Below are 15,507 nucleotides of genomic sequence, written 5' to 3' on the forward strand. Positions count from 1 at the left end.
TTGAGAACTGTATTTTAACGTATTGCACACAATATTGTAGACTAGGTATAACAATAGTGAGAACATGTATTTGTGGACTCCTTATAATATCTCTGCACCATCAGTCCTCCATTTCTTTCAAAGACACCTCCAGACACACACTCATGGACTGGAAATCAATGTAATTAATAGCTGTATCTTTGTAAATGAATGCATGAAAACAGAAATCTGCAACACCTCCAGTATGTTAGTATCTAACCATCAAGAGGCTTTAGTTATTTTTCATTAAAATTTTTTAAAAATGTTTATTTATGGGGGGGGGGGCGCAGAGAGAGGGAGACACAGAATCCAGAGCAGGCTCCAGGCTCTGGGGTGTCAGCAGAAATTCACTAACTGGGAGATCATGATCTGAGCTTAAGTCTTAGCTTAACCGTCTGAGCCACCCAGGTGCCCCTAATTATTTCTCATTAACCTGGGGGCACCAGGCTGGCACAGTCAGTAGAGCATGTGACCCTTGATCTCCAGTCAGGAGTTCAAGCCCCACACTGGGTGCAGAAATTACTTAAAAGTAAAATCTTCAAAAAGATAAAAATAAAAATCTGTACTACGCTTGCTGTTCTATTTGCGCTTTTTTACATTATCGCCGTCTTAACTGGAAGGGTCAACGCACAGGATTCATCCCTTTATATTCAACATGGCCGCATGCGCATCTATAAGCAACATGGCCGTTCTGCCAGACACTAATATGGCAGCCACAGCCTCACGGCACCCGGAAGAACGAGAGAGCTCCGATAGAAAATATTTCCGCCATCCTGCCAACACCTAAGGTGGCTCTTATTTCAGCTTCAAAACGAGCGGGAAACGGGCAATAACTTCCCGTCCAGCGTATTCCCCAGATCTCTTTCCGGTTAGCCTGGGGGTGTCCGCGTGAGAACAGGAGATTTCCTGCTGCCGGGGCTGGGAGGTGCTAGTCCGCCGCGCCTGATTCGAGACGTGTCTGGGCTGAGAAACTAGAATGTCGGACACGTGGAGCTCTATCCAAGCCCACAAAAAGCAGCTGGACTCGCTGCGAGAGAGGCTGCAGCGGAGGCGGAAGCAGGACTCGGGGCATTTGGGTGAGGCGCGGGGCTGTCCGGGCGGATACTTAGCCAGGGAGGATGGGAGGGAACCCTGGTGAAAAAGAGCTCCCGAGTCGGTGCCCTTCCCCAGGAGGCCATTTATTTAATAATGCCTGGTACATCAGTACTCTCCTCGCCCTGAGCAGCACAGACGCTTCGTCCTCCTGGACATGGTCGCGGTTCCGTTCGCGGGCCTTGTTTCTTCCAGTTCACTTTCTTGGGATGGAAGCCTGGTCCCCACCCCCGTCCGCTTGGCCGACTCCTCTGAAGTCTGCGAGAACATTGGCTTTGCTAGGCCTCTCAGCCCCCTATCCCATGAAGCAGTAAGTCCCCCTTTTTTGTTGCTCCTATGGCGCTTTGTTCTTCCCTGCGTTACAGCGACTGCTTTGTCGTGGTCATTTCTTTGCCACTGTGGGCTCCGTGAGAGCAAGGTCCGAACCTTTGTACCCACAGTGCTTACCTCAGTGACCCTCACAGAGTTGCTAAATGAGTAGAGGAACTGGTATGGTCTTAGCCATTTACATCCCAAGCAGATATCTGGAAACATTTATTTTCGGGTTTTACACTTTTTCTCTCTTCCTGTTGCCCGCTCTGTCACAGTCCTAAAACTTGAAGGAACCTCCGATGATTGTCCGGTATCTACCCCCACCCCAGCACAAGCCCTGGCTTATTTAAGGCAACTCAGTTATCGAGATCTACAAGGATAGTCCATGTCATCCTTGTGGTACTTTGTTCCAGTGTTTATTTGTATACTGGAGTCGATCTCTAAATCTTGTCTTGGTACATATTAGGTCCCTGTACTCGTGTTCTGGCCCTTGGAACTAGAAGATGTCCTGTCAGGACACTCACACCATAATAAACAAACATCTATGGAGTATTTACAGTGTGCATAAGTCTAGTTAGACAAATATAAGTAACACATTGTTCCTGCCCTCAAGGGGTTTAAAATGTAGTTGGGGTTAAAGGATCGATACGTCTAAAAAGTCAGAACTTAAATGTGATATATGTAAAATGCTGAATGAATGAGTCCACAATAAGTACAGGGAAGGGAAGAGTAAGGAGTCGGGTTTAGTCAGTAAAGGCATGAAAGGAATTAGCACTTGAGATTTGATCTTGATGGTTATATAAGACTTAGATAATTAAAGAGAAGTGAAGAGGGCCGGGCAAGTAGAGGAAGAAGTACAAGTCATATGATCAGGGATTAATTAGTAGTCAATTTTATTATTTCTTTATTTATTTATTGATAAATGTTTATTTCTTTATTTATGAGAGAGACAGTGGGAATGAGCAGGGGAGGGGCAGAGGCAGAAAGGGAGAGAGAGATTCTGCACTGACATCATGGAGCCCCATGCAAGGCTCAAACTCACTAACTGAGATCATGACCTGAACTGAAACCAAGAGTCAGTAGCTAAACTGACTGAGCCACCCAGGCGCCCCTAATCGTCAATTTTAAATTCAACTTCACTTTTCCATGGTAATAACCATACTTTGGTATTAACCAAACTTTGTGCCATATGCAAACCTAACTACTAGAATGTCGATATTTCATACAGGTTCTTGCTAAACATGTTTAATAATTTTGACAAGAGTGTATTCTCTCTTGAATGTAAGTATTCTTTTTTTGGATGTAAATATCTCATACACCCACTTAATAATATATGATTAAGATTCCTAGTACATCTGCCTGATAATATGGTTAAGACTTCTATAAAAATATTTTTAAGTTTGTGCTTAAACATATATTGTCTTCTGGCCCAGAGCTCTGTTTGGCCCATTTGATATATTCCCATCTATTGTGGGAATAAATAGACATAAAACACAAAATATAGCAGCCTATCACTGTTCCTTCTTTGAATTATTTTGGTTATTCCAAAGAATTGATTTGAGCATTAAGATTCTTAGGAAAACATCATGAGACACACTCTGTTTACTAATCAATTTTTCATGTAAGATATAACCAAAGTCTTGCTAAAAATTCAGATCATTCTGTTCTTTTCTCACAGGAAATAAAAATTTTCTTAACTACCTCTTGATTTTTATAGCATTGCTGAAATCTGGTACCTAATTGTTTACTACTAAGCTCAATGAGAAAAGGCAAGGATAACAATGACCTGAAATGTATCCATATCATTAACAAATACAAAATACCATGGACAAAGAATTACTGGGAGACCTTCCTGAGTTTGGCAGTTTTTTATGTTTATTTATTTTTTTGAGAGAGAGCATGAGATAGAGATGGGCAGAGAAAGAGGGAGAGAGAATCCCCAGCAGACTCTGTGCTGTCCCCACCGAGCCTGATTCTGGGCTCACTCCCATGACTGTGAGATCATGACTTGAGCTGAAATCGAGTCAGATGCTTAACCGACTGAGCTACTCAGGTGTCCTAGTTTGGCATTTTTATTTTTATTTTAAAATTTTAAAAATGCTTATTTATTTTTGAGAGAGAGAGAGAGAGAGACAGGGTGCAAGCGGGGCGGGGGTAGAATGAAAGGGAGACACAGAATCTGAAGCAGGCTCCAGGCTCTGAGCTGTCAGCACAGAGCCCAATGTGGGGCTCCAACTCAGGAACCATGAGATCATGACATCATTGGAAGTCGATGCTTAACTAACTGAGCCACCCAGATGCCTCTAGTTTGGCATTTTTTAAGTACTTTTTTTTTTTTTTTTTTTTCCAATTGTGGCATAAAACTTAAAACTTACCGTCTTGGGGTGCCTGGGTGGATCAGTCGGTTAAGCGGCCGACTTCGGCTCAGGTCATGATCTCATGGTCCGTGAGTTCGAGCCCCGCGTTGGGCTCTGTGCTGACAGCTCAGAGCCTGGAGCCTGTTTCAGATTCTGTGTCTCCCTCTCTCTGACCCACCCCTGTTCATGCTCTCTCTCTGTCTCAAAAATAAATAAACGTTAAAAAAAAAAATTAATTAATTAAAAAAAAATAAAATTTACCGTCTTAACCGTTTTTAAGTGTACACTCAGTGGCTTGACATTTATTCACATTATGGTGCAACCAATCTCCAGAACTTTTTCATCTTGCAAAACTGAAATTCTGTACCCATTAAACAATAACTTTCTAGTTCTCCTTCTGCCCAGTCCCTGGCAACCATCATTCTACTTTTTGTTTCTGTGAGTTTGACTGCTCTAGACACCTCATGTAAACAGAATCATGAAATATGTGTCTTTCTGTGACTGGCTTATTTCACTTAGCATAATATCCATAAGGTTCATCCTATTGTAGCATGTGTCATAAATTCTTTTTAAAGCCAAAGGTCTGTACAGTGTTTATTCATTTATCTGGTGGTGGATACTTGGGTTGCTTCTAACTTTTGGCTATTGTGAATAATGTTGTTGTGAGTATTGGTGTACAAATATCCCTTCAAGATCCAGCTTCAGATTTTTTGGGTATATATCCAGAAGTGGAGTTGCTGGATCATATGGTAATTATATTTTCAGTTTTTTGAGAAACCACCACATTGTTTTCCGTAGAAATAATGTACAGCTTTTGGAAATGAAGATTATTACCGTGAATACGTTCTTATTATATTTTAATTGAAACAAAATGGACTTGGCCAGGCTTAGAACATGGTAAATATATGAACTGCTCAATATATTTCATCAGTGGGATTGAAGATGTGCATATAGATGTTAACATAGTTGAGCAAATTAGTAGACTGGCTATGTATAATTAATGACAGTATAATTTACATACAATATTATATTACTAGACTGGCCATATTTTTAGGTCTTTGAGCTAATAGTATTTCGTTTACTGTCAGTGGAGCTTTTAACCCAAGAGTAAGCTCAAGTATTATGTATTACTTTGTTGAACACAGCACGTAGAAATTTTCATTGGATTGGAGGCAGAGTATTAACATACTTGCCAGCATAGTGGAAGCACTCAGTAAATGTACTGAAATAATAACTGAACAAATACTTTCTGAAGGAGTTGTAATCCAGGGGTTCTTAGTCATTTTCTGCCAGTAAACCATTTTAAGAATGAAAAAACATTGGAGTCTTTTCCCCAAATGAGTATATACATGCAAGAATTTGCATGTGACTTCAGGAAATTCAATATTAAACATGAGCCTCTCCTCCCAATAACCTTAAAAGGTATTTTCAGCTCTAATGTCTTGAATGCCATGAAAAGAATACTGCCAGGAGGTGTTACTAACACAAGGATTCATAATCAGAATCATGTCACCAGCTTACTTTTTAGAGGAGCAAGTATTAGGGGCGCCTGGGTGGCTCAGTTGGTTAAGGGTCTGACTTCGGCTCAGGTCATGATCTTACAGTTGATGGGTTTGAGCCCTACTCACATGCTGTGAGTGCGCAGAGCGTGATTCAGGGCTTCATCTCACAAGCTGTGAGATCATCACCTGAGCTGAAATCAAGAGTTGGATGCTTAACCAACTGAGCCACCCAGGCTCCTCTTTAAACATTTTTTTTAAATGTTTATTTATTTTGAGAGAGAGAGAGACCATGAGCAGGGGAGGGGCAGAGTGAGGGAAAGAGAGAATCTCAAGCAGGCTCCACGCCCAGCACAGAGCCTGACTAGGGGCTTGATGTGAGATCAAGACCTGAGTTGAAATCAACAAGAGTTGGACCCTTAACCAACGGAGCCACCCAGGAGCCCCTATTTTTTAATATCTTTCTTAAGGTGGTTTAAAAAAAAGGTGTAATAGGGATTATCTATAAGGAGCTTAGGCTTTTTAAATATTTCATTTATTTATTATTATTTTGTTACATCTTTTTTATTTTTTATGTTTATTTATTTGTTTTAATATTTATTTTTGAGGGGCACCTGGGTGGCTCAGTTGGTTGAGCATCCGACTTTGGCTCAGGTCATGATCTCGCAATCTGTGAGTTCAAGCCCCGCGTCCGGCTCTGTGCTGACAGCTCGGAGCCTGGAGCCTGCTTCAGATTCTGTGTCTCCCTCTCTCCCCCTTCCCCCACTCATGCTCTGTCTCTGAATCTGTCTGTGTCTCTCTGTTAAAAATAAATAAACATTAAAAAAAAATTAATATTTATTTTTTAGAGAGAGAGAGACAAAGTGTGAGCAGGGGAGGGGCAGAGAGAGGGAGACACAGAATCTGAAGCAGGCTTCAAGCTCTGAGCTGTCAGCACAAAGCCTGATGCAGGGCTTGAACCCATGGACCACGAGATTATGACCTGAGCTGAAGTTGGACACTTAACCAACTGAGCCACCCAGATGCCCTGTTAGGGCTTTTTTTAAAAAACAAATCTCTTACTAATGAAGCACCATATGTAAGGTACCTGGCACAAAGTTTGAATATGAATTAAGGGGGAGAGGTAAGGGATAATTTATGGCTTACCTAAAATATTCAACATTTCAGAGTTACATAACAAAGGACCTATATACTGAGTATTGTTTTAAAACTTAACTACATCTGGAGACTCACTGTCCTCTCGTTTCCTTTCTGAATCTCCTGGACACTCTATCTGCTCTCTCTCTGTGTCTTCAATAAACTCTGTTCTCACTTTCAGAAAAAACAAAAAAACCCAAAAAACTTACCTATATCTTCCTTTAGCCCCATGTTCTATAATCAGAGTTTTTGGTTTAGTAACTTATGTGATTTGCTCCCTTTGGCATACTCTGTGAGTTAAAAATGTATAATGGGTTATATTTGTATACAGTGTATAAAACAAAAATATGAGTTATATCAGTATATAATATATAAAACAATGTGTGGATGTAATGCCTGAAATCCTAATTTTAAAATACCTTGTGTGTCCTCTGCCTTAATATTTATCATTGATTGTGCTTAGTTAGGTTGCTTAATGAAAGAAATTTTTGGTTACTTCAAAAACTTTTAAAGCTTAACTGATTTTTTTGAAAAAAGTCTCAGTCTGTTAAGCATCTGACTTCAGTTCAGGCCATGATCTCACAGTTTGGGTCCTGTGTTTTGTTCATGAATTAGAGCCCCATGTCGGGATCTCTGCTGTCCGTTGAGGAGCCTGCTTCAGGTTCTCTGTCCCCCTCTCTCTGCCCCTTCCCTGCTCATGCTCTCTCTTTCTTTGTCAAAAATAAACATTAAAAAAGAAAAAGCTCAGCGTTTTATCCTAGTGTAAATTGTAATTGGGGTATTTTATTTCAAATTTACTGGATTCCTTGAATTCGCTGAATCCCAAGGACTTCACTAGTATAAAATCCTGTTCAGTGCAGAAATTTTGCCCTTAGGCTTCCAAGTAAGCTAATAATAATTGTCGCTTTTATTTCTTCTTTCTTTCATTTATTTTTTTTTGAATGTTTGTTTTTGTTTTTGAGAGAGGGGCTCGAATTCACAAACTATGAGATCATGACCTGAGCTGAAGTCAGACACTTCAATTGACAGCCACCGAGGTGCCCCTTTCTGAAGTATTTTTAGCTTAAGTTCCTTGCTCTTGAATTCTTTCTCATCTAGACCTTCAAAGTGCTTCAATGGTCCTTCCATGTATACATATCTCTTTGCCAAACAAAACAAAAGACTTGTATCCGTTTATCTGGCAAAAGTTCTACTCTCCAAGATTCAGCAGAACATAAAGGAATCATAAGCAAAGTAAGGAAAGTTCTGTGAGTTATTTAACATTTCCGGGTAGTATGGACTTGTGAAGTCTGTTTTCTAAATAGATTATAACTTATTTTTACATAAAATGTATCCTAGCAAGGTGTTTGGTATAGTTCAGCTCCATTTACCTTGGAATTAAAAAAAATTTTTTTTTTTTAATGTTTATTTATTTTTGAGAGAGAGAGACAGAGCACATGTGGGGGAGGGGCAGAGAGAGATGGAAACAAAATCTGAAGCAGGCTCCAGGCTCTGTGCTATCAACACAGAGCCTAAAGTGGGGTTTGAACCCACAAACTGTGAGATCATGACCTGAGCCAAAGTCGCTTAACCGACTGTGCCACCCAGGCACCCCCCACCCTTGGAATTTCTGAGTCAAATTTTACTAAAAATTCCATTAGAGTAAAAATTTTTAAGTAACTTAAATATTTCTAAATGTAAAATAATGACCCACTTATATCTTATATTTAATTTAACAGAGTTCTGATACAGGTCCTGAGTTTGGTATTTCATCTGTTTTTTTTTTTTTTTTTCCTAAAGATTTTATTTTTAAATAATCTCTTCAGGGCGCCTGGGTGATCCAGTGGGTTGAGGTTCTGACGCTTGATTTCAGCCCAGATCGTGATCTCATGGTTCGTGGGTTGAAACCCTGCGTTGGGCTTTGTGCGGACAGTGTGGAGCCTGCTTGGGATCCTCTGTCTTCCTCTGGCTGTGCCCCTCTCCCACTTGCATGTGCACATGCGCACACTCTTTCTCAAAAATAAATTAATAAACTTAAAAAGGAAGTAATTTCTGCACCCAGCGTGGGGCTTGAACTCACAACTCCCAGATCAAGAATTGCATGCTCTACTGGCTGAGCCAACCAGATGCTCCCATCAGTATTTTAACTAAATAATCATAGATTTTAAGCTTTCCTAAAGGTAATATTTTTGTCCTGATTTGAGTTCTTAAGTCCTACTAAGGTTATGATGGCTACCCAGCTTGTGAAGTAGTAAGGTAAGTGATAGAAATACGGTCAGGAAGTATCATTTGGTGACCAGGGTGTCACAAAATTTTATAAGATTTTTGTATTTGAGTGTTATAGGTCACATTCTAGGGGCGCCCGGCTGGCTTAGTCAGTAGAGCATGCAATTCTTGATCTCAAGGTTGTAGGTTTGAGCCCCATATTGCGTGTAGAAGTTAATTAATAAAATCTTTAAAAAAAAAAAGTCACTTTCTTATCCTCAACACTGTCATTTTATATACCCTCTGATGACCAGTGGCCTTGATTCATTAAAATTCAAACTCCATTCCTCAAAAGATTGGATCACAGTTTTTAGGTTGTTGAAAATATTTCTGGCTTTTAAATTTGGGTTGATTATATCAGTTGTCATTTAGAGTGACTAAAGGGAGGTGGTATGGACAAAGAAATCTACCATGCTGCTAATTTTTTTTGAAACACAGCAGGGACAGGAATTAGGAAAACACCTCTCATTAGAGGAAAGGTAAGAGGTTCCCAGAAAATTCAGGATTATCTTGACAAAGCAGTGAACACTTGAGTATGATTGAGGAAAGGTTATCTAGTGCTAAATTTGGTCAGAGGATTTTCTACATGAAGTGAAATAACTGTGTGCTGTGACTATTGGAGCATTGGACTCCTGAGGAATGTATAGGCCTACCGTGGTTGCCCTTTTTCATGTTCTTCACTTTTCTTCATTCCCAGATCTACGAAATCCAGAGGCAGCACTGTCTCCCACCTTCCGCAGTGACAGTCCAGTGCCTGCTGCACCCACTTCTGGTGGCCCGAAGCCCAGCACAGCTTCAGCAGTTCCTGAACTAGCTACAGACCCTGAATTAGAGAAGAAATTGCTGCACCACCTCTCTGATCTGACCTTAACATTGCCCACTGATGCTGTGTCCATCCGTCTTGCCATCTCCACGGTAATGACCTGATAAGACAGGGTTGGGATGTACCACTTCTTTTCTTCAGTTCATGGTCAGTGTTTTATTGCCTGCCTTTCCCCTCCTTCCCTAGCCAGATGCCCCTGCCACTCAAGATGGGGTGGAAAGCCTGCTACAGAAGTTTGCAGCTCAGGAGTTGATTGAGGTAAAACGAGGTCTCTTACAAGATGATGCACATCCCACTCTTGTGACCTATGCTGATCATTCCAAGCTCTCTGCCATGATGGGCGCTGTGGCAGAAAAGAAGGGCCCTGGGGAAATAGCAGGAACTATCACAGGGCAGAAGCGGCGTGCAGAGCAGGACTCAACCACGGTAGCTGCTTTTGCCAGCTCTTTGGCCTCTGGTCTGGCCTCTTCAGCATCAGAAGCAACCAAGGAGCCAGCCAAGAAATCAAGGAAACATGCTGCCTCAGATGTTGATCTGGAGATAGAGAGCCTTCTGAACCAACAGTCTACTAAGGAACAACAGAGCAAGAAGGTAGGGGTGGATGGAAATGCTTTCACACATACATGTTTTTGTTTTTTAAGATTTTATTTTTAAGTAATCTTCACACCCATTATGGGGCTTGAACTTAAAACTGCAAGATCAAGAGTTTTATGCTCTACTGACTGAGCCAGCTAGACACCACTCACACATACACTTTGAATTATAGTTTTCATTGGGAGGGTTTTACCCCTAGGGCAAGCAAGGTGCAGTTCTTACAGTTGAGGGTTTAGAATAGTGCTTCTCAACTGGGGATAATTTGCCCCCCAGCCTGCTCCCCCCAGAGAACATTTGACAATGTCTGGAGACATTTTGGTTGTCACAACACAGAGGAGTGCTACAGGCATTCTAGTGGGTAGAGACAAACAATGTTGCTAAGCATCCTACAATCATAGTAGGATAATCCCCACACAACAAAGAATTACTTAGCCCCAAATGTCAGTAATGCCAGTGTTGAGAAACTGATTTAGAGGATGTTTGTCATTGGATCTGTTTGGAAGAATCATCAGATCAAGAGAAGAGGAATCCAAATTTAGAAATAGAGGGAGATGAATGGAGATGAATACTGGAAGGTAGTTACATGGACTATTAATAAATATGGAAACAGATGATTAAAGAGTGTGACCACAGTTACTGTGGTTCTGATATAAATATCAGACCCAAATGAGTTCTTATCCATTTACTACTTCTAGCTGTGTGAATCTGAACAAGTTAACTTTTCTTGAGCCTTAGTCTTCATCTATAACGTAAGGATAACCAGAGTACCTCCCTTCTAGAATTGTTGCAAAGACTGAGCTAAACAGTAAAGTGCTTAGCACTGTGTGTTGATTATATAAATATAAGTGGTTTTGGTGGGAAGGATTGCTTTCCTGGAGAAGGGAGGTTAGCTTAATGCTTAGCAGTAGGAACCAGGCTTCTTATATTTTAATTTCATCCCAAATGTGGATTTGTGAGAAAGAACTGAACCCATGACAAATCTCTTCTCCTAGGATTCTAGTTTTCCCATTTTAGGTTAGCTCATTCACCCCTACAACAGGACATTTGTCAGGTAGAATTTGGAGAGGTGGTTTAGGGATCATTTTATCTGCAAACGCTTTTAAGTCCAAGGCTTCTTCTGTCACAGGTCAGTCAGGAGATCCTAGAGTTATTAAATACAACAACAGCGAAGGAACAATCCATTGTTGAAAAGTTTCGCTCACGAGGTCGGGCCCAAGTACAAGAGTTTTGTGACTATGGAACAAAGGAGGAGTGCATGAAAGCCAGTGATGCTGATCGACCCTGTCGCAAGCTGCACTTCAGGTCTCTTGGGAGGGGGAGAGGTGGGGTGGGTCTCCTGGAAGCAGTCATCCATTTTCAGGACGTTCCTTCCTGTTACTGGGATTCTGTCTTTAATCCTATTATTCAATGTTTTTTTTTTTTTTTTTAATGTTTGTTTATATTGAGCGACAGTGGGGGAGGGGGACAGAGAGAGAGAGAGGGGGGTGGGGAGAGAATCCCAAGCAGGCTCCACACTGTCAGCATAGAGCTGCAATATCACCACCTGAGCTGAAATCAAGAGTCCGACACCTCACCAACTGAGCCATCCAGGTGCTCCTGTTATTAAATGGTTTTAATGATTTGTCTTAGACCCCCAGATTCTGAAGGTATGCTTTCAGAAGTAGTGTTCTGTGGGAGGGAACACAGACTGCACTCCCAAATAGATGTGAGATTTTTTAAAAATGCCCCTTTCTTGCGATAGGAAGGCAACTCTTGAGCCCCATTGAAAGTTCTCTGGGAGGAGGATGATCTTAGGAGAAATAGGAACCTGGGCTCTTAGGTCGGCATTTTATTCAGCTCTAATCAGCAAGCCCTTCCTATTGTAAGATAAGAAAGTTGTCTTTGCCCAGAGAGGAATTAAAACTCTTTAGTGTGAATTATGGATTTCCATATCACCTGCCTTTTTTCTCTGAAAACTTAGAGGAAGCTCTAAAAATAAAATTAGGAGAGGGTAATAAAAGACAAGAGTTTGAAACAATTTGGAACTTGATCTATGGGATCTAATTCTGGCACACCATCTTTTTTTTAATGTTTATTTTTGAGAGAGAGAGTATGAGCAGGAGAGGGGCAGAGAGAGGGAGACAGAGGATCTGAAGCGGGCTCTCCGCTGATAGCACAGAGCGTGATGCGGGGGCTTGAGCTCATGAACTGTGACATCGTGACCTGAGCTGAAGTCGGACACTTAATCTACAACCATCCAAGTGCCCCTGGAACACCGTCTTGATTCTCATTCTCCCTTTCTGTTTTCCCAGACGAATCATCAATAAACACACTGATGAATCATTAGGTGACTGCTCTTTCCTTAACACGTGTTTCCACATGGATACCTGCAAATACGTTCACTATGAAATTGATGCTTGCATGGATTCTGAGGCTCCTGGGAGCAAAGACCATACACCTAGCCAGGAGCTTGCTCTTACACAGAGTGTCGGAGGTGACTTGAATGCAGATCGACTCTTCCCTCCTCAGGTACCTGTCTGCTCAGAAAACTATTTTCAACTTACGAACTTGTATGAGTAGGGCAGCCATCCATGTAGGAAAAGCAGGTATAATCAGCAGTCTATCTTGCTGATTGGGAATGGTGTGGGATATACATATTTATAAGGGAATAGGAAAATCAAATGGAAAAGAGGGACTGGGGCCATGAATCTCAGAGTGAAGGAAGGAAAGATGACCAAATACCACCTCATGCAGTGGATCTGTTGTGATATCCGCTACCTGGACGTCAGTATCTTGGGCAAGTTTGCAGTTGTGATGGCTGACCCACCCTGGGATATTCACATGGAGCTGCCCTATGGGACCCTGACAGATGATGAGATGCGCAGGCTCAACATACCAGTACTTCAGGATGATGGCTTTCTCTTCCTCTGGGTCACAGGCAGGTAATGCAGTTCAAAGATATGTAGGTATGGGCAGATGTAGTACAGAGTGAGTTCTGGGTGGGGATAAAATCCTGGGTTTTCCTAGCCTGGCTATTAAATGTATGACTAAGTTGGCCTCTTTTTCCTGAGACCCTAATTCCTGTTTAACACAAATGATACCTCGAATTGTTTAATTTTACATTTGTTCCTTGTGAAAGGTAAGGCCTTTGAGAGTAGATACTGTTTCATCTTTTCACTCTTCGATCCATCCTGTTGCCCTAATGGTGTCTTGCATGTAAATGTTCACTGAATATCTACTGAAAACACTTAAGATACCTTGAAGGGATGTATATGGGCATGGAAGTAGCTGTTTAACCTTTCTTTTTAGGGCCATGGAGTTGGGCAGAGAATGTCTGAACCTCTGGGGGTAAGTAGTGATCATTGTTGTGTTGCTTTCTTTTGAAGGAAATAAAAATGTAATTGCTGTAGTTGAGATGTGTTCCCTTCTCCAGGTGTTCCCTGTGAGTCTTTGCCTTTGTAGAGTAGATGGTACTACCCTAAACTGTGAAAGCCTGATTAAAGCCCTGGTTCTCTTTCGTATATTCCAGTTATGAACGGGTAGATGAAATTATCTGGGTGAAGACAAATCAACTGCAACGCATCATCCGGACAGGCCGTACGGGTCACTGGTTGAACCATGGGAAAGAACACTGCTTGGTGAGCGACAAGGGGGCCCAAGTACAAGAGGTGGAACAAAAAGGGAAATTGGTTGGACTTCTTATTGAGGAAAAGTTCAAATGCTGTGGTATCATAAGGTAATATGTTTTTTGTGGTGAGCAGGTTGGTGTCAAAGGAAATCCCCAAGGCTTCAACCAGGGTCTGGATTGTGATGTGATCGTAGCTGAGGTATGTGCTTCTCCAGGCATCCAGACCTTCCATGTTATTCAAGTCAGGGGTGTTCCAGGTTTTCTCATTTGATCATAAACGAAAAGGGCTAGAATTGGAATCTCTGGTAACCTAAAAGTAACTTGGGCCTTGTTCCTAGGTTCGTTCTACCAGTCATAAACCAGATGAAATCTATGGCATGATTGAGAGACTATCCCCTGGCACTCGCAAGATTGAGTTGTTTGGACGACCACACAACGTGCAGCCCAATTGGTAAGGCGACCAGAGACCTGCTAGCCCTCAAGGGCCAAAGTGTTTATGGTCAAGGACACATATTAGTAGAACTTCACCTCATATGCCACTTGTCTAAATATAGACTTCAGAGGATTCATAAGCCACCTAAGCTTGTATTTAAACTGTTTGGGTTTTTTATTAAAAAAAATTTTTTTTTAATGTTTATTTTTGAGAGAGAGAGACAGAGCATGAGTGGGTAAGGGGCAGAGAAAGAGATACAGAATCTGAAGTAGGCTCCAGGTTCTGAGCTGTCAGCACAGAACCCAACGTGGAGCTCAAACTCATGAAACAGGAGATCATGACCTGAACGCAGTCGGGCGCTTAACTAAGCGAGCCACCCAGGTGCTCCTGTATTTAAACTGTTTTATGGGGCTTCTGCAACATTCACTGGAAACCCATCAGGTTTTAGGACTCAAACCACTGCTCTCCAGGGTGCCCACTAAAGATCTTCCTCAATTATTCTACGAGATATATTGAACCTGCCCCCTGGTGGTTAAGAATCCATTTAATCTGTCAACAGTTTTAATATCTTTCATCTCGTTAGTAGAGCCTTGAAAGATATGCTGCTAGTGTTTTACTTATCCGATGAATACTTACTGGCAGCAACTCTGTGAATTAGCTGTTCTCACTATTAACTCTTAAGTAATACAGATCCAGCCTGTTTTGACACCAGAATCTGTGCCCAATTCCTAACCAGTCATACTACCATATACTATTCTAGTATTAAAGTCTTAAAAGAATTGGCATGAGTATTTGATGAAATTATAGGCAGCCTTAATAAAAGGTATGCATCTTTTAACAATATTAAGCCTTTTAATTCCAGGATGTTTTGGTTTGCCCCTTTATCCTTGCTTCAGGATCACCCTTGGAAACCAACTGGATGGGATCCACCTACTAGATCCAGATGTGGTTGCCAGGTTCAAGCAAAGGTATCCAGATGGTATCATCTCTAAACCTAAAAATCTATAGACGCACTTCTTACAGAGCTGAGCATCTACAGCCATGGCTCTGCAGGCTGTACCTGAAGAGTAATATTTGTACAATAGCTTTTTTCCTTATTTAAATAAAAGTTTGTATTGTAGTTGGGATTTCAAGGTCAAAATCTGGCTGTTCAACTTAACAGTGTGTGATCTTGTGTAACTTACCTCAGTATTTCTTATAAGTAAGCTGGGAATACTACCTACCTCACTGGGTTGTTGTAAGGGTTCAAACTAAATCAATGTATGGATAGAAAACATTAAAATGTTGATTATACTGCATAGGATCAAAGTGATTAGCAGTTAGTACTACGTGAACATCGTAATCAAGAAGGGGGTTCTCTGGGACAGCATTTCTCAAGGTAAGATTTGATT

The 15,507-nt window shown here is 41.3% G+C and overlaps 1 protein-coding gene across 1 annotated transcript; it reads left to right on the top strand.

Moving 5' to 3' along the window:
• Window positions 1-817: 817 nt before the first annotated feature.
• On the top strand, window positions 818-15,243 carry METTL3 (methyltransferase 3, N6-adenosine-methyltransferase complex catalytic subunit). Its single transcript, XM_049613140.1, has 11 exons — window positions 818-1,094; window positions 9,357-9,574; window positions 9,669-10,073; window positions 11,203-11,378; window positions 12,368-12,584; window positions 12,810-12,997; window positions 13,365-13,403; window positions 13,585-13,693; window positions 13,817-13,882; window positions 14,022-14,134; window positions 15,013-15,243. The coding sequence occupies exons 1-11, from the start codon at window positions 995-997 to the stop codon at window positions 15,122-15,124; spliced, it is 1,743 nt and encodes a 580-aa protein (XP_049469097.1). The 5' UTR covers window positions 818-994; the 3' UTR covers window positions 15,125-15,243.
• The last annotated feature ends 264 nt before the right edge of the window (window positions 15,244-15,507 follow it).

This window comes from Panthera uncia (genome assembly GCF_023721935.1).
Source record: "Panthera uncia isolate 11264 chromosome B3 unlocalized genomic scaffold, Puncia_PCG_1.0 HiC_scaffold_1, whole genome shotgun sequence".
Lineage (NCBI taxonomy): Eukaryota > Metazoa > Chordata > Mammalia > Carnivora > Felidae > Panthera > Panthera uncia.